We start from the raw sequence: 22,007 nt of genomic DNA, 5'->3' as shown, positions 1-22,007 counted from the left end.
TTTTCTCCTCCTCCCTTCCTCAATTTCTTCTGTAGGTGTTCCTGTCTCGTGGTGTTCTTATTTTTTGTTTTCAATGTCTTTATTTAAGAAGACTGGAAGAGTGCAATGGATAAACCAGGGAGAAAATACTGGGAGATGAATTCAGATTTTTATTCTTTTTTGTGTCTCCAAGTAGAAGTCAGTTCTCTTATCCTCACTCAATTAATGTTGGCTAATTGAATAGTTATTGTGGGAATAGGCACTAAGGCATTTGTATGTTCACATTTTAAATTCCTGAAGTATTGTTGACATGGGAACTAGAATAAGTTAGAGAGTTATTTTTAATTTTGATGATTAACATGTTGACTCAGAATGTTCAGATTCCTGTATTACTCTCCTTAGGATCCTCTAGGGACTTCAGAGCATGAGATCACAGTTTATGATTGCCTTTTTTTTTTTTTTTTGAAGGATAATTGCTTTACATAATTTTGTTGTTTTCTGTCAAGTCTCAACATGAATCAGCTGTAGCTATACATATATCCCCTCCCTTTTAAAGTTCCCTCCCATCTCCATCCCCATTCCACTCCTCTAGGTTGATACAGGGCCGCTGTTTGAGTTTCCTTAGACATACAGCCAATTCCCATTGGCTATCGATTTTACATATGGTAATGTAAGTTTCCTTGTTACTCTTTCCATACATCTCACCCTCCCCTCCCCTCTCCCCATGTCCATACGTCTATTCTCTGTCTGTTTCTCCATTGCTGCCCTGTAAGTAAATTCTTCAATATCATTTTTCTAGATTCTGTATATAGGCATTAGAATAGGATATTTATCTTTCTGTTTCTGACTTACTTCACTCTGTATGATATGTTCTAGGTTCATCCACCTGATTAGAACTGACTCAAAGATGTTCCTTTTATGGCTGAGTAATATTCCATTGTGTATATGTACCACAACATCTTTATCCATTCATCTATTCATGGATATCCAGGTTGCTTCCATGTTCGAGCTATTGTAAATAGTGCTGCAGTGAACTATGGGATACATGTTTCTTTTTCAATTTTGGTTTCCTCAGGGTATATGCCTAGGAGTATGATTGCTGGATCATCTGGTGGTTTTATTTCTAGTTTTCTAAGGAATCTCCATACCATCTTCCATTTGCTTTTTTTTTTCCATTTGCTTTTTTTAAAACTGAACTGAAACATGAGTTTTGTTTCATGTTTAAAAGTAGGGTAAGCCTCTTTTTCGGAGAAGGCAATGGCACCCCACTCCAGTACTCTTACCTGGAAAATCCCATGGACAGAGGAGCGAGTTGGACACGACTGAGCGACTTCACTTTTACTTTTCACTTTCCTGCATTGGAGAAGGAAATGGCAACCCACTCCAGTGTTCTTGTCTGGAGAATCCCAGGGACGGGGAAGCCTGGGGCTGCCGTCTATGGGGTTACACAGTTGGACACGACTGAAGCGACTTAGCAGCAGCAGCAACAGCAAGCCTCTTTTTAAATATTTCATTTTTAAATCAATTCAGTCTCTACCGTGGTAGTAAAAAATATCTTAAGTGGTAAGGATATTTTTCCTTTCATTTTCAATTCAGCTGAGATATAGATTATATCATAGGAATATGGTCTTAAGACCAGATGGCCATCTGCTCTACCTGTTTGCTATATGATCTTAGAAAATTCACCTAACCTTTGTAGTCCTTAGTTTCCTCAACTGTAAGCTGAACAGTTTCCACTATACTCCAGATAGCCAATGCTCAAGATTCATTATGGACAACCTTTCCTGCTGCCCAAATTTGTAAATTCTAGATTGATTAGGTAATTTTCTTCACGCTTTTGAGAGCTATCTGGTGGGTGGGGGCGGGGGTGGTTGAGATGATATTATGCAACAGGACCTACAAAGGTTACATTACTTATTCATTAATTTAAAAAAGTAAACAGTTATGCAGCTCAGGAAGCAACAGTTAGAATTGGACATGGTTCTAAATAGGAAAAGGAGTACGTCAAGGCTGTATATTGTCACCCTGCTTATTTAACTTATATGCAGTGTACATCATGAGAAACTCTGGGCTGGATGAGGCACAAGCTAGAATCAAGATTGCCAGGAGAAATATCAGTAACCTTAGATATGCAGATGACACCACCCTTATGGCAGAAAGCAAAGAAGAACTAAAGAGCCTCTTGATGAAAGTGAAAGAGGGGAGTGAAAAAGTTGGCTTAAAAAGCTCAACATTCAGAAAACTAAGATTGTGGCATCCAGTCCCATCACTTCATGGCAAATAGATGGGGAAACAGTGGAAACAGTGACAGACTTTATTTGAGAGGACTCCAAAATCACTGCAGATGGTGACTGCTGCCTAGAAATTAAAAGATGCTTACTCCTTGGAAGGAAAGTTATGACCAACGTAGACAGCATATTAAAATGCAGAGACATTGCTTTGCCACCAAAGGTCTGTCTAGTTAAGGCTATGGTTTTTCCAATAGTCATGTATGGATGTGAGAGTTGGACTATAAAGAAAGATGAGTGCCAAAGAATTGATGCTTTTGAAGTGTGGTGTTGGAGAAGACTTTTGAAAGTCCCTTGGACTGCAAGGAGATCCAAACGTCCATCCTAAAGGAGATCAGTCCTGAGTGTTCATTGGAAGGACTGATGTTGAAGCTGATATGCCAATACTTTGGCCACCTGATGCGAAGAACTAACTCATTTGAAAATACCCTGATGCTGGGAAAGATTGAGGGCAGGAGAAGAAGGGACAACAGAGGATGAAATGGTTGGATGGCATCACCAACTCAATGGACATGAGTTTGGGTGAACTCCAGGAGTTGGTGATGGACAGGCAGGCCTGGCGTGCTGCAGTCCATGGGGTCATGAAGAGTCAGACACAACTGAGCAACTGAACTGAACTGAAACATTTATGAGATGGTTTATGAGAGAAGCATTTCAGCTGAGTCTTGGCGTAGGAAAAGGATGTTCACATATAGAGATATGGAGGGAGAGCTTTCCAGGAGAGGAAGGTCAATTTAAAGAAAGCCCCACAGAAGGAAATGGCCAGGAGCACTGATGAGGACCTTGTATTGGGAAAAGTGATGGAAAAGGCAGCTGAGAAGTTGAATTAATATTAGATCATAGAGTACCTCAGATACTAGAATGAATAACTGAACTTCTTTCAGGAGACTTTAAGCTTTATAAATGAAATGAAGGACAATTCATCTCTTGCTGCCATGTGTCTTTAATACATAGTAGACACTCAGCAGGACTTCCCAGGTGGCTCAGTGGTAAAGAACCCACCTGCCAGTGCAGGAGACACAAGAGACATATGTTCGATCCTGGAGTCAGGAAAATCCCCTGGAGGAGGAAATGGCAACCCACTCTAGTATTCTTTCTAAGAGAATCCCATAGCCAGAGGAGCCTGGCAGGCAACAGGCTATAGGGTCGCAAAGAGTCGGACGTGACTGAACATCTGAGTACTGTACTGTAGACACTAAGTAAATACTAGTTGTTTGAATGAGAGAATTTAACATTTTAGAAAATAAATGATGATCCTCTTTTAGGAGATTTTACTTGTTTGCCATGTAACAACTAGAAAACCTAGTCTGATTTCATTTACATATGCCATGAACAGAAGGGGCCTGAACTTGCCTGTTGGTGTTGGCTATGGCCTGCACACCACTATTGGGTGTTGGGAGAGGGAGGAATTGAAGGTAGCTATATTCAAGCTGGTTTTAGAAAAGGCGGAGGAACCAGAGATCAAATTGCCAACATCCGCTGGATCATGGAAAAAGCAAGAGAGTTCCAGAAAAACATCTATTTCTGCTTTATTGACTACGCCAAAGCCTTTGACTGTGTGGATCACAATAAACTGGGAAATTCTGAAAGAGATGGGAATATCAGACCACCTGATCTGCCTCTTGAGAAATCTGTATGCAGGTCAGAAAGCAACAGTTAGAACTGGACATGGAACAACAGACTGGTTCCAAATAGGAAAAGGAGTACGTCAAGGCTGTATATTGTCACCCTGCTTGTTTAACTTATATGCAGAGTACATCATGAGAAACGCTGGGCTGGAAGAAACACACAAGCTGGAATCAAGATTGCTGGGAGAAATATCAATAACCTCAGATATGCAGATGACACCACCCTTATGGCAGAAAGGGAAAAGGAACTAAAAAGCCTCTTGATGAAGGTGAAATTGGAGAGTGAAAAAGTTGGCTTAAAGCTCAACATTCAGAAAATGAAGATCATGACATCTGGTCCCGTTACTTCATGGCAGATAGATGGGAAACAGTGGAAACAGTGTCAGACTTTATTTTTCTGGGCTCCAAAATCACTGCAGATGGTGACTGCAGCCATTAAATTAAAAGACGCTTACTCCTTGGAAGGAAAGTTATGACCAACCTAGATAGCATATTCAAAAGCAGAGACATTACTTTTCCAACAAAGGTCCGTCTAGTCAAGGCTTTGGTTTTTCCAGTGGTCACGTATGGATGTGAGAGTTGGACTGTGAAGAAAGCTGAGCGCCGAAGAATTGATGCCTTTGAACTGTGGTGTTGGAGAAGACTCTTGAGAGTCCCTTGGACTGCAAGGAGATCCAACCAGTCCATTCTGAAGGAGATCAGCCCTGGGATTTCTTTGGAAGGACTGATGCTAAAGCTGAAACTCCAGTACTTTGGTCACCTCATGTGAAGAGTTGACTCATTGGAAAAGACTCTGATGCTGGAGGGTTTTGGGGGCAGGAGGAGAAGGGGACGACAGAGGATGAGATGGCTGGATGGCATCACTAACTCGATGGATGTGAGTCTGAGTGAGCTCCAGGAGTTGGTGATGGACAGGGAGGCCTGGCATGCTGTGATTCATGGGGTCGCCAAGAGTCGGACACGACTGAGTGACTGAACTGAACTGAACTGAACTGAAGATTGATTCTGGGTAATGGTGAAAGGGGCTGATACCAGGTTCTAAGTCATATTTCTATTCTGTGTGCCCTTTATCTTTTTTCTGTCAACTTTTTGCTCAGTACCTTGCTTGAACAGGTCCTCAATATATAACTGTGGAGAGAGTTCATGTGTGGTACGAAACCTGAGGTGGTCTTAGTTTGAGTATAGGTAGTGATGATGATGTCAGAATTACTGAGATACTTTAGGCAGAATTTCAAGTACTTTTATGCCCGTTCATGGTAGTCATCAATTTCACCTGAGGATTATTCCATTGTGCTAAGCTCTGATGGGAAACTTAAGTTGCTGTTGACTTAGTTATCTCAGTGATTAGTTAACTGAACTGATAATAATAATAATAGACATGAATAATTATTATAACAATACTGATGATTGCATGCGGAGTGAGTTTAAGCACACAAAATTTCCAAATATCTGTGTATATATCACTTTTAACTCAACTTGTCTGTGTCATGTTCAAAGCAGTTAAGGTGCCAGACATTGCCTTCACCACTAGGTAAAGATGAATAAAACAGTTTGTACCTTAGGAGCTTAGAGGATGCAGAGTAAACTCAGTAGGCTGTGTCAATTGTCATGGAAAACCCAAAGACTCTTTTGAAGAAAGAGTGATTATGAATAGAGGGCTCTGTAGTTTGCTTGAAGAGTGGTAGTTGAGGTCTTCAAGCGTGGAATTCCTGCAGACAGATCTAGAAGGAGGATGCTTGAGATCAGAAAACAGCAAAGCTTCATAAAGCATTGAATAACTTGAGATGGGGGATACTGCTGAAACAGCCAAGAAGGGATGTATGTATGTGGTGAGCTCAGAATCTTTGATCTACTGGACAGATTTACATCTGTAAACAGGTTCAAAGCAAAGAAAGGCTGTGATCAGGTCTGAGATTTGGGCAGATTAAATCATTGTCAGTTCAGTTCAGTCGCTCAGTCGTGTCCAACTCTTTGCGACCCCATGAATCGCAGCACGCCAGGCCTCCTTGTCTATCACCAACTCCCGGAGCTCACTCAGACTCACGTCCATTGAGTCAGTGATGCCATCCAGCCATCTCATCCTCTGTCGTCCCCTTCTCCTCCTGCCCCCAATGCCTCCCAGCATCAGAGTCTTTTCCAATGAGTCAACTCTTCACATGAGGTGGCCAAAGTACTGGAGTTTCAGCTTTAGCATCATTCCTTCCAGAGAAATTTTGGTGAAGAGACTAGTTGCTTGTCATGTTGGGCCATTCCAATAATCTAGGAGAAAAGTGGTAATTCCTGGAGGAAAGACTGTAGGAAAATAAAAGATGTCCTGGGTGGTGGTGTGTTATATAGAATATTTCCTGTAGACAGGAAGTACAGGGGCTTCCCTGGTGGTAAGTAAAGAATTCTCCTCCCAATGCAGGAGACACAGGTTCTATCCCTGGATCAGGAAGATCCCCTGAAGAAAGGAATAGCAACCCATTCCAGTATTCTTACCTGGAAAATTCCATGGAAGAGGAGCCTGGTAGGCTACAGTCCATGGGTCTCAGAAGGGTCGGACATGACTTAGCCACTAGATTTTATTGGAGATTTGGGTTGGAAGGAAGACTTTTAAAGATTATTCTAAATTTTAAATTGAACATCTCAGAGGGGAAGAATCTGTTAACTAACAAATGAAAATAAGAGCAGAAGGTATTTAGAAGGAAGATTTATTTAAAGATTTATTTAGTATGAACATGCTGATTTTAAAAGTCACACGTGGATCATCCTTGGGAGAGATTTGGCAAGAAGTTGAATGTAGCCTGTAGCATCACTCTATTTTCATCCCACAGATATTTTCACCCCCACAAGTATGTTATATGCATGACATTTCAGAAGAGAGGACCAATTGCAAATGTATAGTTTTAATGTGCTGATGCACAGTTGGATTTAATGTTTCTAGGCGTAACAGCTGACCCATGTGTGGGCAAATCCTATTTTTTTCCAGCCATATTTTAAGGTGTTTCACATGAAAGAATAATAAAAAATGTCTATGTACATCTTATTTTTTATTATTACTATTCACAGCACTGTGAGTTAGCCAGGAGCTCTTGCTGTAATGGTTTTGTTCTTTTATTCTTTGGGTAACACAACGTCCAATAAAGTGACAAGCATGGTTCTTGACACAAGTTTAATTTTATCAAAGGTTCTGTTCATTTCCCAGGAAGGTGTATTTGTATTTTTGCCCTCAAAGTACTGAATGACGAATCTGTCTTTCAAGTGTTCTCCCTGTCTTTTCTCACATTTTCATCTCCAGTCCACTTAAAAATCATTATTACCTGCAGGCTGGTAAAATGTTACAGATACAGCCTGTATGGATATTGTTACCAGAAGGACTTGAGTCTAGTTAAAAATTCAACAAGGATTTTGCAGAACGCGTTACATTTCAGAAGGTTGATTCAGTTACAATATTTAACTTATGTAAAAGAGTTACATATGTTTAAACTTCAGTGAAATACTTTCTTCTGTAAACATTATTTTACTTAAATTACATTCTTCCTATGATCTTCAGGACAGCCTGGTGGGGTACAATGCCCCTCCTCCTCCATTTTGCACATGAGGATGAAGGCTCAGAGAGGTCGTGTCAAGACTCAGGGCAGCTGGGTGTAGAACCTAGGTTTCCTGATTCCAAACCATTTTTTCTTTTAATGGTAAACTATTTTGACCAGTAGTAAAATTGAAATGGCTTATCTGCCAACTGAAATGCTGAACTATGTATTCCTTCTTAGAGTTTCATTTGAGGCTATTGTATGACCCTCTGAAGTTTCTAAATTGGCTGAATGTGAAGCTTCCACACTCTGTTTAGTATATTTCTCAGTCTTTTTTTTCTCTATTTTTTTAATTGCAAGATAGTTGCTTTACAGAATTTTGTTGTTTTCTTGCAAATATCAACAGGACTCAGCCACAGGTATACATATGTTCCCTCCCATCTCCCTCCATACCCCACACTTTAGGTTATTACAGAGCCTCTGTTTGAGTTCCTCGATATAGCAAATTCCAATTGTATTTCTGTTTTAAAACTATGTTGCTGCAGGAGTTTGTGTTATTTCCTTATGTGTATGTAGATACACATCTGTATCTTTAGGACTATTGATGAGCACACTCATAGCAGAAAACGCCTGTATTTGAGTCTGACAGGCCTGCTTTCTGAATTTTCCTTATGTAACCTTCACTGGAGGAAGGACAGGAGACCTGCCACACTGCTTAGAATACTGATTTTCATCAGTGGCCTTTTATGGATTTTAGGGAGAGTTGGTCTTGAAATTCTTCTCCTTTCTTTCCATTTATCTGTCTGTCTGCCTGTCTGTCTGATTTCTAAACGAAACTGCCTGGTACATTTTGCCCAGCTCTAAGAACTATACCCTGTTATCACAGAGGCATTCCCTTGAAGTCTTCATCTGTTTTTGTTGTGCAAAAATACCAAAATGTATCAGAGAAGGTCAAGATTTAAAAATCACTGTGCCGTAATCTTTCTTGGAGACTAGACTGGTCTGGTATGATGTGGACCCAGCTGTCTTCCAACTCACAGCTTTATTAGCTTTTGAATACTGAGTCAGTAATGCCTTTTGAGGACACATGAGCCATAAGTATTTCACATCTTATGTTTCATGTTCCTTCTGCAGAACAGAGATCTGGAGAAGCCTTGTCTTCCTCCAACATGAACGTGCCTGACAGATTTGAACCAGTTCATCTCCACAGTCATCTGCTAACTGAAGTTCTTAGTGCTTCTCTTTGATGTCTGTGTCATACCACTCACAGTTGTCTGCTATTTACTAAGTACCCAGTGCAAGTGTGGGAAGAAAACATACGCATTTACAAGCTCTTGACTCTAGTCCTGGCAAGTTTCAGCCTCTTCCGTTTTCTGCATTTTGTCATTCAGCATTTACTACAGTTGTACTCTTCACAGGCAAACTCTGGGCTAGGTTCTAGGGATAAACATGGGAAAGGATCTCTCTCTTTACAACGGAGAAAGTATATAAACAACTGTAACATGTGCGAAGCCCTCGTTAGAGGTCAAGTGGTAGGGTGGACGGGGGCTACGGAATGGCACAAAGGGAGCCTGTGGATTCCTCTGCCCAGCTGTCTGTTTTCTCTTTTATTTTCCAGATACCTTTCTTTCTTTCTTCTTCGTGCATTCCTGCCCAAACCTGGTAACAAGAAGGTTAAAGGATAAATGTTTAACGTGGTTGTGGATCCACTTCCAGTTCCCCTAGGTGTCACCTTTGCCATTTCCCAAGCTTGTGTGAGAAAGCAGTTTAAATGGAATTCTAGAAGCAAAACACAGATCACAGCAGGGCTTTCTGCCAGTGATCTGCTGTGGGGAGGCAGGGGTGTGGAATGGTGAAAGAGAAATGTGACTGGTTTGTATGATACTTAGATCCTCACACAGAGAGAGATGCTTGATTGCTCTAAGCCTTACCTTCCAAGGGCATTCGAAACCAGCCTTGTTTCCACTCTGTCTGGGTTGCTGAACCCTGAAGATTTAATCCTTATTACTGATAAGAACAGAAAGAATGTGACTTATCTCTTCAATCTCTGCAGAGATGGAAGGAAAAACCATTTCTCGGAACATGATTACACGTTATTTGACAGCTTTTCAGTTTGCCCATTAATTTAGGTGTTTGAATAAGTAAACTCCATTGGGGGGAGTTGAGTATCATTTACTTTATAAATGTGATAGTTCCTTTTTGAAGTGACCCCACTCTTACCCCTTCCTCCACCATTCAAACAGAGTTTAAATATTTGCCAGGGCAGATGTTTGATTTTTATCTTAGCTCTTTCTTTGTTTAACTTTATTCTCATGGGTGGTTAAGTGGAAGATAAGGGGGTTCTTGTTTAATTCTTTTCAACTGGTGTTGCTCAAATATTTGGAGAGCAGACACTTCCCAGAAAGAATGAGTGGGAACCTGGTTGAATGGAGGTGAAATGAAATGTCTCCCTGTCATATCTGAGTAAACCAGGCACTGTTGGGCTGTTGCTCGGATGTTTTTTATGTCCAGACCTCCTTTTTTGAGATTTTTTTTTTTTTATGGGAACCATTTTTTAAAGTCCTTATTGAATTTGTAACAGTCCTGTTTCTGTTTTATGTTTTGATTTTTTGGCCACGAGGCACGTGGGATCTTAGCTCCTCAAACCAGGTATCAAACCTGCACCCTCCCGTATTGAAAGGTGAAGTCTTAACCACTGATGTGCTTAGTCCCTCAGTAATGTCCAGCTCTTTGCAACTCCATAGACTATAGCCCACCAGGCTCCTCTGACAATGGGGATTCTTTGGGCAAGAATACTGGAGTGGGTTGCCATGTCCTCCTTTAGAGGATCTTCCCAACCCAGGGATAGAACCTGGGTCCCCCGCATTGCAGGTGGATTCTTTACCGACTGAGCCACCAGGGAAACCTCTTAACCACTGGACCTCCTTTCCAAGTCTCCTGTAGCTGCTGGGTTTTGCCATCTTTTCTTTCCCCCTGCCCCGCCCCGCCTCCCCCTACAAAAATGTGCGCTGCTCTTAAAATGGAACTTGGTAATCTGGTGACACCAAGCAGCAAGGGTCTGCCGTAGACTGGGAGATCCATCACAAGCCTCAGCGCATTTGTTCCACACCAGCTTCTGAGCCCATACCAGATTTTGCTTCCTCAAGAAATGGTGTGTAACTGTGGTGGTCTTTTACAAAAAAGAAACACCCTCGTGCCTGTCTCTAGCAGTGATTAAAAACAAGGAAACAAGTAAAAAAAATTCCCTACCCCATTAGCTGTCAGCATATTGGCTTTATTTATGGACTCAACTATCAGCATAAGCCTTGCTCTTCTGAGATATCCACAGGGATTTGCTTTTTAAATTATTACCTTTAAAACGTGCCCGTGAACAATACCACATTTCAGCAGCACCCTTGGAACGCACACTGTGGGTGTGGTTTTTCTGTGCTACATGATAAATTGGTCAGACTTTGCCTGGAAATGTTGAGGAAAACCCAGGGTTTTAAGTGATTTGCCTGGCAAATCACCTTCCATAGGAAATTTAAACAAAGACCAAGAAAGAGATTCCGGAAGTAAACCCCGACTGGTGTATGTCTCTCTCCCTTTTGTGTCTTTTCCTTTCTAAACTGGGACTCCACTGAAAAGTTGATTTACACTGTGAACCGAGGCTGAATGAAATCCAATTGGAACTCACTTGAACACTGTTTTGATGTAAGATTCAAAGCTTCTGCAAATTTATTTTATCTTCTACATTTGCTGATCTCCTGCTTGTAAATCCTGTTGAAGGAGAATAAAAATGACTGCAGCCTGATGGGAATTAAATGTCTGAAGTTCAAAGCAGTTTGCACATCAGAGCAAACGTCAATCAAATGAACATCTTGCAAGCCAGGCAGGGAGTGAATTTCTCCATGGGGAAGAGATCAAAGTGGGAGTCACAGTTCTGTTTTCTCCCTCGGGATGCAGTTTCGATCAGTTGTTCATGAAAGTAAATCCAGAAGGAAGTTTTTTCTTTTTTAACTTGAGGGGGTAGGAAAGATGGAGTTATTTCTCTTGAAACTAAATTTAAGGCCCTAGTTTTATCTTATGAAAATAAATACAGAAAGCAGTCATAATCCAATATCTCCCCTTTTTAGAGAGAAAGTCTAGAGGGGATTTATATAGGATTATTCTCTTATTGTTATGACTTTTTTAAAGGCCATATGCAAAGATAAGTTGCCTGTTTATTTTATATGAAAATCTATAATTTTATCAGTTCTTGACCTTATAAAAGCTGAAATTTTATAAATGTGACTGGCAGCTTATGTATTTCTCAATGAAAAATCTTTTAGGTAACCCTTAAGAGAACTGATATGTTTTTATAATGGTTTAGAAGCATGAACTTTGCATTTTTCACAGTCTCCCAATCAGGGTAAATAGTACATTTCTTCTTAGAAATCATTTTTTCTAAAAGGCACATGTGCATTAAATGTACTCTCGTTTTAGGCAAGGCAGCAGTTCCACTGAGGCCTGGAGATAACTCAGGTAACTGGGATGGCACTAAGCAAGTTTTACTGGGTTAACAAAAAGTTTGTTCAGAGTTTTCCATAAGAAGCTATGGGTATTTGGAGTTCAAAAGAGAAGCTAGCATTAGTGTGTGTGGCTGAGTAGAAGGGGAGAGATAATCACAGGTGTTTTGCTCGTGAAATTACTTCTTCCGACTGACTCACCAGCTTGGAACACACCATGCTCCTGTATCTCCAAGCCCCCTGTTGACACCTGCTCCCATCCCTGCCTGCACATCAGCAATGTCAGCAACCATAGAAACAGGGTGAGGTTTGTTTCTGTGTGTTTCATGTTAATTCAGTTGGGGAGTGGATGCTCCTCACGTGTGAGGAGACTCAAGAAAATTGAGAGGTTGTACAACCATTGCCACTTAGACGATTCCATGGAACATGCAGGAGAAGGGAGAGTGATTGTCTTGTCCTTGAATCCTTTAAGTATCAGAATGTTGGCAGTTGATAGAAATAAATTAATTTAAAACCACTAGTATTCACTATGTGTGGATTACCCAGGGAGCAAGAACTGAATTTTGTTTCATCCTTTCCTAGTAAACTTAGGTCTGTGAGCTAACTAGAGGAGAGGTCATATTGCCCTCTGGCTGAGGTTCTCCTGCAAAATGGTTATTTAATTCTCAAACAGCAGGGTGGATTTCTTCAGAAAAAGAATGTCTTCAGGTATTTGACATGGTTTTTGGGATCAGGTTTGATCTCTGGAAGGCTGTGTGTTTACATGTTACCAGCTGGGGCTTCTCTGAGCCCTGTTTCATGGTTTTATGTGTTGCTCACATTTGTGGCCATTGTCTGTAATGTTATTTAGCACCCACCTGAAACTCACTGTCCCATGGAAAATTTTCAGAATTTGGTGAAATTTCCTCTTTTTGGTCTCCTATTTTTATCTTATCTTTGGTGTACATAAGCCATTTGTTTAAGTCATCAGATGACCAGAATGCCTGGTTCTTTCTCCCAGAGGAGAATGTTAACACCAGGAAAAGGAGAGAAATTGCTATGAGCTGTGTCTCTTCTCTATGTGGAGAGTGGACATGCTGACTCTTCTGTCCATCTGGAACTTATAGCCACCTCTGCTGCCCTGAAACCTCTCAGATTTCAGAAACCTTTCAAATTCAGATTTGAATGGAAAGGGACCTTGAGGCTTTTCTGGAGTGCGGTAATAAAAAGTAACCCCAAAGTGGAACATTCCAAAGTTATGCCAGTGGTGAACATTTTAAAAATCGGTGTTATCTATAATTGATAGAGAATAGCTGTCTTTAATATTATATCTTCTCCATCTTCCTCATCTTTGTCCATAGAGTTCTTTCTCTGCAGCTATCCATTGTGAGCCTTATGCTTAGCAACTGTCATTTCCTATTAAGTAAAAAGCAAAGATTTCCGCTAAGCCCCACAAGCCTTTAGAGTAATCCTTTTCTTTGAAAGAATTGAATTGTACTTCAGCTGTTTTAGATAATGCTAATGACAATTTATTGATTTTATTGAGATACAGTGTAATGTATTCATTAAAAGGAGAGCTTTTAATATATGTTTTAATATATGTTTAAAAGCTCTCCTTTTAAAAGGAGAGCTTGAATATATGTTCATATCTTGATCCTGTTACTTCCCAGGATCTTGTGAAGCTTGGACTTCTTAATTAACATTTCTGTGCCTCAGTTTCTTGGTCTTTAAATGAAATAATAATAGTATTTTTCTCAGGTTTGTAATGATTAGATGAGTTAATCTGTGTAAAACACTTGGAATATTCTCGATACAATGTAACACGGGAGCTGTTAACTGTTACCATTACTAATACACCTAATATTCATTGTTATTATTTATTAAATGTTTACTATGTACAAGGCTCTTCAGAGCTATTTTCCGGTTACAAAATAGATACAATTTTTATCACCATCTTATAGATGAGAAAAATGTAGGCTGCAAACATGTAAGTTCTATGCAAGAGTTAGAGAGCAATAAGCATTTTAAACCCAAACTCCAGTTCAGGTCTGTGTACATCTGAGGGCATGCTCCTGAACATGACCGCAGCATGCTTTTGCCAGGTGGCAGTTCCTTTTGCATCACAGATGTTCTCTGAATATGATTGAATGAAATAGGCAGAGCTTTTCAGTGACTTAGCTTTTTGTCCTTCCACAGCAGTCAGCTACCAGTAAGAAAACTTACAGAGAACTATACATTCCCAGCAATGTACTGGACCTGAGAGAGAACTTTAAATCCTCAATAACCCACAATCCCATTGGCAGAACTAAGACTTCCCAGATATGCGACAGGTTATAGAGAGAATTGGGCATTCGAGGGCTGGGTGGTAGAATTTAGACAATAAGGCTTCCATAACAAAATATCTTGGCAGTTTTTCTTACTATACTTTTATTTAGTGTGTGGAGAAGGCAAAATAAGTAAGATAATTTGCTCATTGTTTATAATAAACCTTATGTTAGAATTTTTATTGATAAGTATTTTCTTGATATAAGTAGAATCTAAAACCAACCAGCCTATCTATCAGACATCAGCTCTATTGACATTATGCTAAGCTTGTTTATAAAACAATATTTAAAAATTATGGAAAATGGACACAAGAGGCAGGATGGCACTAGTCAGTTTAGAGGAGAAAAGGCTCCTCATAGACTGGGGCTGACAAGAAGACTTCCTGGGAGGAAAATCAGAAAAGGAAAATCAGAAAACTGGTTTTGTAGAATGGGCACTATGAACAATGAAAAGCATCACAGTTGAGACCCAACAGAAAAACATGTATTGATTAGAACTATGATCTGAGTAGAACTATAGGTTGGGACACAGTGGGGAAAGAAGGTTGGGCAGGCTATTGATGACAAGCACTATATTGTGAAACCTTTTTTTGACTGACAAATGTTTACTGAGCACCTACTCTCGTTAATGTGTCACTTGCAGTTTTATTGTTATCAAAATGTTTTCTTTCATGCTCTTAGAGATGATCTTTTCAGTACAGAAAGGAAAACAGCCCATAAAAATAGTTCCCTAGTCTCCCTGGTTCAGGAGTGAACTATCATTTCACAGTGGTCACAGAAATCTGTATGTGTGCTGCACTGGATTTTAACCCTCCCCAGAGTTGAGGCTGATGGCACAGGTCCTGGCCATAGAGACTCCATCCAGGGAAAGAGGGCTCTCTTCAGGCTTACACTTCTGGAAGAAGTTGTCAGTAGCTCTCTTGAGTTGCCCATCCCCTTTAACAAGTTCTTTATGTGTCACTTAAATAAAACAATACATGTGCCTCATCCTTGGACAGGGAGGTAGTGATGATCTAGTCAAGTCTTTTTTAGGTCCCTGATTTGCAATGTGTTCCTTGGTGTCACTTTCCTCAACTGGGAGATAGGTAGGTGTGAAAAAGGTTTGTAATTAGTATAGCACAGTCCAGTTATGAGTTTTAGGCATACCCAAGAATTCCTCTGCTGTCTTCAAACTGAAAGGTCCTCTGTCCTTGGTCTCTTTGAGGCATAGGGAGAAGTTCCTGGAAAGCCTTTGTACTGCCTTATTTCTAAAGGAATCTACATGATAGGATTGGAGGGCTTCTTACCCCTCAGGAGGCTGTCAAAGTCAGATTTCAGGGAGGACTTTACCCTAGACTCACTAAATCTGAATCTTCCAGGGTAGAGCCCAGGAATCTGCATTCCAACATGTTGCCAGGTGATTCTGATGGGGCTTAGACTTTAGATAATTAGGAACCATTTATCTGAGGGATGGTCCTCAGTTGTTAGACCTCTGGAGCCTTTTGCAAGAATCCAAAATAGGACTAAGCACATATGAGGAATGTTCATAGACGATCAGTTAATATGAGTGCTTGCTTTTGACAAGAACAATGCTTAGTGTTTTATGTACACACACACACACGTATACATATATGTATACACACATGGTGGTGAATAAAACCGACAAACATGTGATCTGCTCTCAAGGGGATTTTGTCTGTTCATATGGCCTGAACCATAAAAAGCCACCCATTAAAAACATTTATAAGTATTGTCCAATTAAAAAGACATATACAAATGGATCCATAAATTTAAAATTATGCACTTGCCCTGAGAGAAGATGGAAACACTTCACATAGACTAGGAAAGCATTCACAATCCAGTTTTTCAGGGGAAGTGATAAGTGAACAAAGACTTGAAGGATGATTAGACAATCAGGAGAACCTTCTAGACTTGCATTGTCCAACATGGTAGCCACTATTTGGTGACTGTTTACATTTAAATTAAGGTTAAGCAAAATTGAAAATTTAGTTTCTCAGTTACGGTAGCCACATTTCAAGTGCTCAGTAGTCACGTGTGGCTACCATATTGAACAGTGCAAAAATGACACATTTTCATCATCTCAGAAAATTCTGTAGGACTGCCCCAGTCTAGATCAGAGATGGTGAAACAAGTGTGGTACACCACCTATTTTTGAAAATTGAGTTTTCCTGGAATACAGCCAAATTTATTCCTCTAAAAATTCTCTTTGGCTGCGTTCACACTACAATGGCAGAAGTTGGTCATTGTGACAGAGACCTTGTAGGCCACAAAGCCTAAATATTACGTGTCTTTAATTTAAAAAGTATGTGAGGGAATAGATTTAATATGACCATCTAGTGCATGGAGAGCAAGTGAGTTCCTTGTCTAATGCTACTCTTGCTTCACAGATGTTAAATACTAAAACAAGAGAGGACAGTGAGACTATGTTGCTTTGCCAGCATACACTCTGGCAGCTGCTGATGTATTAATCTCTTCTTTTCTCTCCATCTGTGGCTTTTGAGGCAGCAATCTTCTCGTCTAGACAAACTGGAGCAGGTCCAAGGAAGAGTGACCACACTTGTAAAGCAACTGCATCCTTGGAGGCACAGTTGACAGTGTTGATATAATTCTATACTGGATGAGAGACTGGACTAAAGAGTCTCTTAAGATCTCTTAAAAGGTCTCCTCTTTTGGGATGATAGGTATCGAAACAAAACTGCTTTGGAACCCAGCATACCCTTTGAAAACCCAGCCCCATTGCTTATACAGCCAGTTCAATTTAATAATTCTTATAAAAAAGATCCATAAAATCAACATTCACGTGAATGATAAAGTGGATCTTGATTTTTAGGAGTGTTTCTTCAGCGTTGTAAGAACTTCTCTACCCGTGTTAATGAAATTTCATTAATGATATTTATAATCAGAGATACACATTTAACACTAGTTTTTAAAGACCTAATTTCAGATTGAGTTTATTTACAGGTAACTCTTAGAACCTTCATGAATCATCTCAGTATCTGAAATCCAAAATAGCTTATTTAGAAGTTCTAGAGTTTTCTCTTTTGGAGAAAAAGAGAAAATTATTGGATTATTGGATTTAATTTTAATCCAAGTAATAAATCCAAGGTCTTTCCTGATTTCTAATGGGAGTGCAAGGCTGAACCTAGAGTTAGAACAAAGCTAAATCTCTTTAATTTACCTGTAAATTAAAATTACTTGGATTTATTACTTCTGGATAAAATTCACTGGAAAATAGTCTTAGTGACTATATGAGTCAGTAGATTTTATTATTATTTTCTTGTAGATTGTTTGCCCTGGGAAATGAGTCATAATTATATTTGTGTTTATTGATCAGCTACTAGCCAGAGACTTAGCACTGTTCTAACTCTAGGTTCAGCCTTGCACTCCCATTAGAAATCAGGAAAGACCTTGGCCTCATCTATATTACAGCCTGAAACGTGCAAGCTGTGTATCATTTATCATGAGAGGAACTGTGGTACGTTGTTTACAGCCTTCTCACAGCTTTGGAAAATGTTTTTTCTTTTTTTTTTTTCAGATAAGAAACCTGGGGCTCAGACAGATTGTACAATTTATGCAAGTTCACACATGTAATGGTGACAGAGCAAGGATTCAAATCTAGATCTTTCCTACTCCACAGCCATTCCTTCTCCTTCACTACTGTCTGTTTTTATGCTTGGTCATTGGTTTTCAGACAGAATAATTTAAAGAATTTTTTCACATGTCACACCAGAGCTTAAGTCTGAATGTTTGTCATTCTGGTCTAAATTTTGTCAAATCTATTTTCTGTATGATTTCATTAACAGTACCTGGTCATTCACTGCAGGGAAAGTTGTCTTGAAGGATTTTTTTTTTTTAATCTTCTTAGAATTTATTTTGATTTCTAAAACCTTTAGATGCAGATGTTGGGTTTGTCCACACTACTCTGAAGTGATTTTTAAAAATATTTAAATTGTAATTTTACTATTCATGAGCTGACCTATTCTGTACACAGTATTTGAACTATTAACTTTTGTTTGTTTTCTGAATTGAATAAGGACCAGATAAATATTGCTGATTCTCTTCTGTTGTTTCAGATTTGATGGGAACTTTAATACCAATGTATCTAGAACAATTAGTTGTGATCGACTATCTACTACTGTTAATAGCCGGGCCTTCAATCCAGGACGAGACTTAAATTCAGGTTAGTAATCTCTTGACTTCATAAAGGTGAACTGTTTTCCACCACATTTTTGAATAAATGTATTGCTTTACATTTAGTTTGAAAGAAAAAAAATATGTTCTTAAAGTTAGGTATTTCTTTCTGGCAAGCTGACCCTCGAAGGAGGGAAAGGAAGAAGAAAATAAAGCAGACATACATTGAGCATTCACTGTATTACATCTGTGTTTGTGAACTATGCCATGTGACTTGCTAGATTCTTAATCTATTATCTCATTTGTTAGCAGATTCACATTTAAAGGTTACCTTCGAGACCCAATTGTCTCTGCATTTAGAAAGTGTTGAATTTCATTTGTATTCCCTGTTCATAATTCTTAATTTGAGGGGGCAGTTGAAGAATGATGAAGTTACTTTCCTACTACAGAACAGTGCCATGATGCTGTACAGCCATCCCTCAGTATCTGCAGATACTTGGTTCCAGGGAGCCCCCATTCATACCAAAATCTGCAGACACACAAGTCCCTTACATATATGGTGAGGTATAAAGAATATAGTTGACATTTTAAATCTGTGTATTTCACATCCGTGGATATGGGCAACTGACTGTATGTTGAAATTTCTTATTGGTCTGGTCGGAACTCGGTCATATGCAATAGTAATTACTACTAAGGTTAGGACATGTGTGCACACGGTTACATATAGCTTCAAACTGGCACCCTGTCTCTGCTTTCTTGCCCTAGAGTTCCGATCTACATTTCTCACTCTGTCTTGTATACAGCTGTTGGGTGATGGGCCTCAGAACCTGAAGGCTTCACCTTTTAAAAACTGGAAGTGTTAAACAGCTAGGAATAAAAAATTACCATGTGACCAAACAATCCCACTACTGGGCATATACCCTGAAGAAATCATAATTGCAAAAGACATATGTACCCCAATGTTCATTTTGGCACTGTTTATAATACTAAGCCATGGAAGCAACCTAGATGTCCATCAACAGATGAATGGATGAAGAAGCTGTAGTACACATATACATCAGAATATTACTCAGCCATAAAAATGAATGCATTTGAGTCAGTTCTAATGAGGTAGATGAACCTAGAGCCTATTACATAGAGTGAAGTAATCAGAAAGGAAAAAACACATATCATATAGTAATGCATGTATGTGGAATCTAGAAAGATGATGCTGATGAGCCTATTTGCAGGGCAGCAATGGCGACCCAGACATTGAGAACAGACTTGTAGAAACAGCAGGGGAAGGAGAGGTTGGCTGAATGGAGAGAGTGGCATGGAAGCATATACATCACCATGTGTAAAATAGTGGGAATTTGCTGTATGACTCAGGAAACTCAAATGGGGCTTTGTGACAACCTAGAGGAGTGGGATGGGGTGGGAGGGAGGTTCAAGAGGGAGGGACATATGTATACCTGTGGCTGATTCATGTTGATGTATGGCAGAAACCAACATAATATTGTAAAGCAGTTATCCTTCAATTAAAAATAAATTAATTAAAAAATAAAAGCTAGAAATGCCTTTAGAAATTACCTACCAATCTCAGTCCTAGGATTTTACCAAGGAACATTCTGAGGCTCAGAATGGTCCTAAGACTTCCCTCATCACTGGAGAAATAAAAGATTTAATCCTTATACATGAAGAAGTGTATTTCCCAGATTCCAGGTCTCCAGGAAACATGTATAAGCCAAGAGAAAAGCCAGAGACCCAGAATATTTACTTTTAGAGCCCTACCCAGTATTGGTTCAGAGGAAGAATTCTAGTCTTTGGGCATTGTATACACAAACCAGGTAATCTATTAGGTCTGGAAAGAAAGAACTGTAAGCTTTATGTTGCTTAGGGATTAAAAAACTATAGCTGTTAGCTAAATGATGCAACCTAAATCTGCCAGGCACTTCTTGTCTAGACCAATATATAATGAATTCAGTCATTTAAAAAAAATTGGTCGAAGAATCTGGAGACCTTCTGGAGCAGGTGGGATTTACTACTAGAAAGAGAATTCAGTGAAAATACTTTTCATAAAAACATAATTGAAGTGAGTAGAGAAGGGCATGGAATGGGCAGAGACATTCTAATGGGAGATTCCAAGGGTGGCTCAGGGCAGAGAGCTGGAACCTGAGTCTTTCATTTCCCAGATTCAGTATTTGCTCTCTTTTCCTTTCCCAGTTGTGCCCAGTACAGAATGTTTAAGAATAAGAGAAGAGTTGGGAAGGACTTCCAAGATATTTGACTTTATCAACAAGAATGACAGAGTTGATGGGGAGGTGAGAAAGAGAAGGTTTCTGTGGGAGGAAAGGAGTCAACATCTCAGTTTTAGAAAAGTTATCCAAGGGAAAATGTCTCATAGACAGTGGTGTATACAAGTCTGGGGTCCAGAGAATGAGCCAGACTGGACATTTATCACTTAGATTCATTGTGTATCGTGAGTCAAAGTCACTCAGTCATGTCCGACTCTTTGCAACACCATGGATTGTAGCCCACCAGGCTCCTCTGTCCATGGAATTTTCCAGGCAAGAACACTGGAGTGTTTGCCATTCCCTTCTCTGGGGAATCTTCCTGACCCAGGGATCGAATCCAGTTCTCCTGCATTTCAGGCAGATTTGTTATCATCTGAGCCACCAGGGAAGCCCAAAGTGAAAGCCACTCAGTCGTGTCTGACTCTTTGCAACCCCATGGACTGTACAGTCCATGGAATTCTCCAGGCCAGAATACTAGAGTGGGTAACCTTTCCCTTCTCCAGGGCATCTTCCCAACCCATGAATCAAACCCAGGTCTCCTGCGCTGCAGACAGATTCTTTACCATCTGAGCCACAAAGGAAGCCCAAGAATACTGAAGTGGGTAGCCTATCCCTTCTCCAGTGGATCTTCCCAACCCAGGAATTGAACCAGGGTCTCTTGCATTGCAGGCAGATTCTTTACCAACTGAGCTATCAGGGAAACCCAGACAAGTCTGGAGTCCAGAGAATGGGCCAGACTGGACATTCATCACTTAAATTCATTGTGTATAGGTAATACTTAAATCATGAGACTCAGTAGGATCATACAACAAGTGGCCATGGGGAAAAAATAATGACAAGAGGTCCAAAGACTGAGTCTTGGGACACTTTACAACTTAGAGTTCACTCTAAGAGGAAGCAGTAAAGGAATCTAAGATAGCAATCAGTCTGGTAGGAGGACCAAGAGAGCCTTAAGCCAAAGGACAAAAGTGTTTCAAGACAGGGGGAGAGGTCAACTGTGCTAAATAGGCCCTTAGTAAGATGAAGGCTCTTGAGAAAATGAAATTAAGCAACATAAACACCAATTAACTGGTGAATTTGACAAAGGTTGTTTGCTGGAATCGTAGAGTAAAAGAAAGGTTGATCTTCATCAGCTCAGGCTCTTAAGAATGGAGCAGGAGATGCTAAGCACATGAACTCCAAAGGTTTGCTGAATGGAAAGCTGGAGGGCCACATGGAGTATAGATGATATTTTTAAATTGAGAGAAATTATGGCAAGGTCATGTGCCAAAGGGAATGATTCAGTAGATAAAAGAGAGACATGAAAAGAGATAGTTGCTACAGCCTTACCCTTGATTAGGCAAGAGATGGTGGGATTCCAAGTAGAAGATGGAAATGCACAGAGCATTCATTCTTAATGGGAAGGA

General features: G+C 39.8%; 1 protein-coding gene across 1 annotated transcript in view; it reads left to right on the top strand.

The window, feature by feature from the left end:
• Positions 1-22,007, top strand: part of CACHD1 (cache domain containing 1) — a 234,983-nt gene that overhangs the window by 137,200 nt on the left and 75,776 nt on the right. The window contains exon 4 of the mRNA XM_019957321.2: positions 18,271-18,377. Coding sequence (XP_019812880.2) covers positions 18,271-18,377 — 107 coding nt within the window. The remainder of the gene's footprint in view (positions 1-18,270; positions 18,378-22,007) is intronic.

The sequence above is a fragment of the Bos indicus genome, chromosome 3, assembly GCF_029378745.1.
Source record: "Bos indicus isolate NIAB-ARS_2022 breed Sahiwal x Tharparkar chromosome 3, NIAB-ARS_B.indTharparkar_mat_pri_1.0, whole genome shotgun sequence".
Classification (NCBI taxonomy): domain Eukaryota; kingdom Metazoa; phylum Chordata; class Mammalia; order Artiodactyla; family Bovidae; genus Bos; species Bos indicus.
The sequence above is the reverse complement of the archived record's forward strand: the minus strand, read 5'-3'. Positions and strand labels throughout refer to the sequence as shown.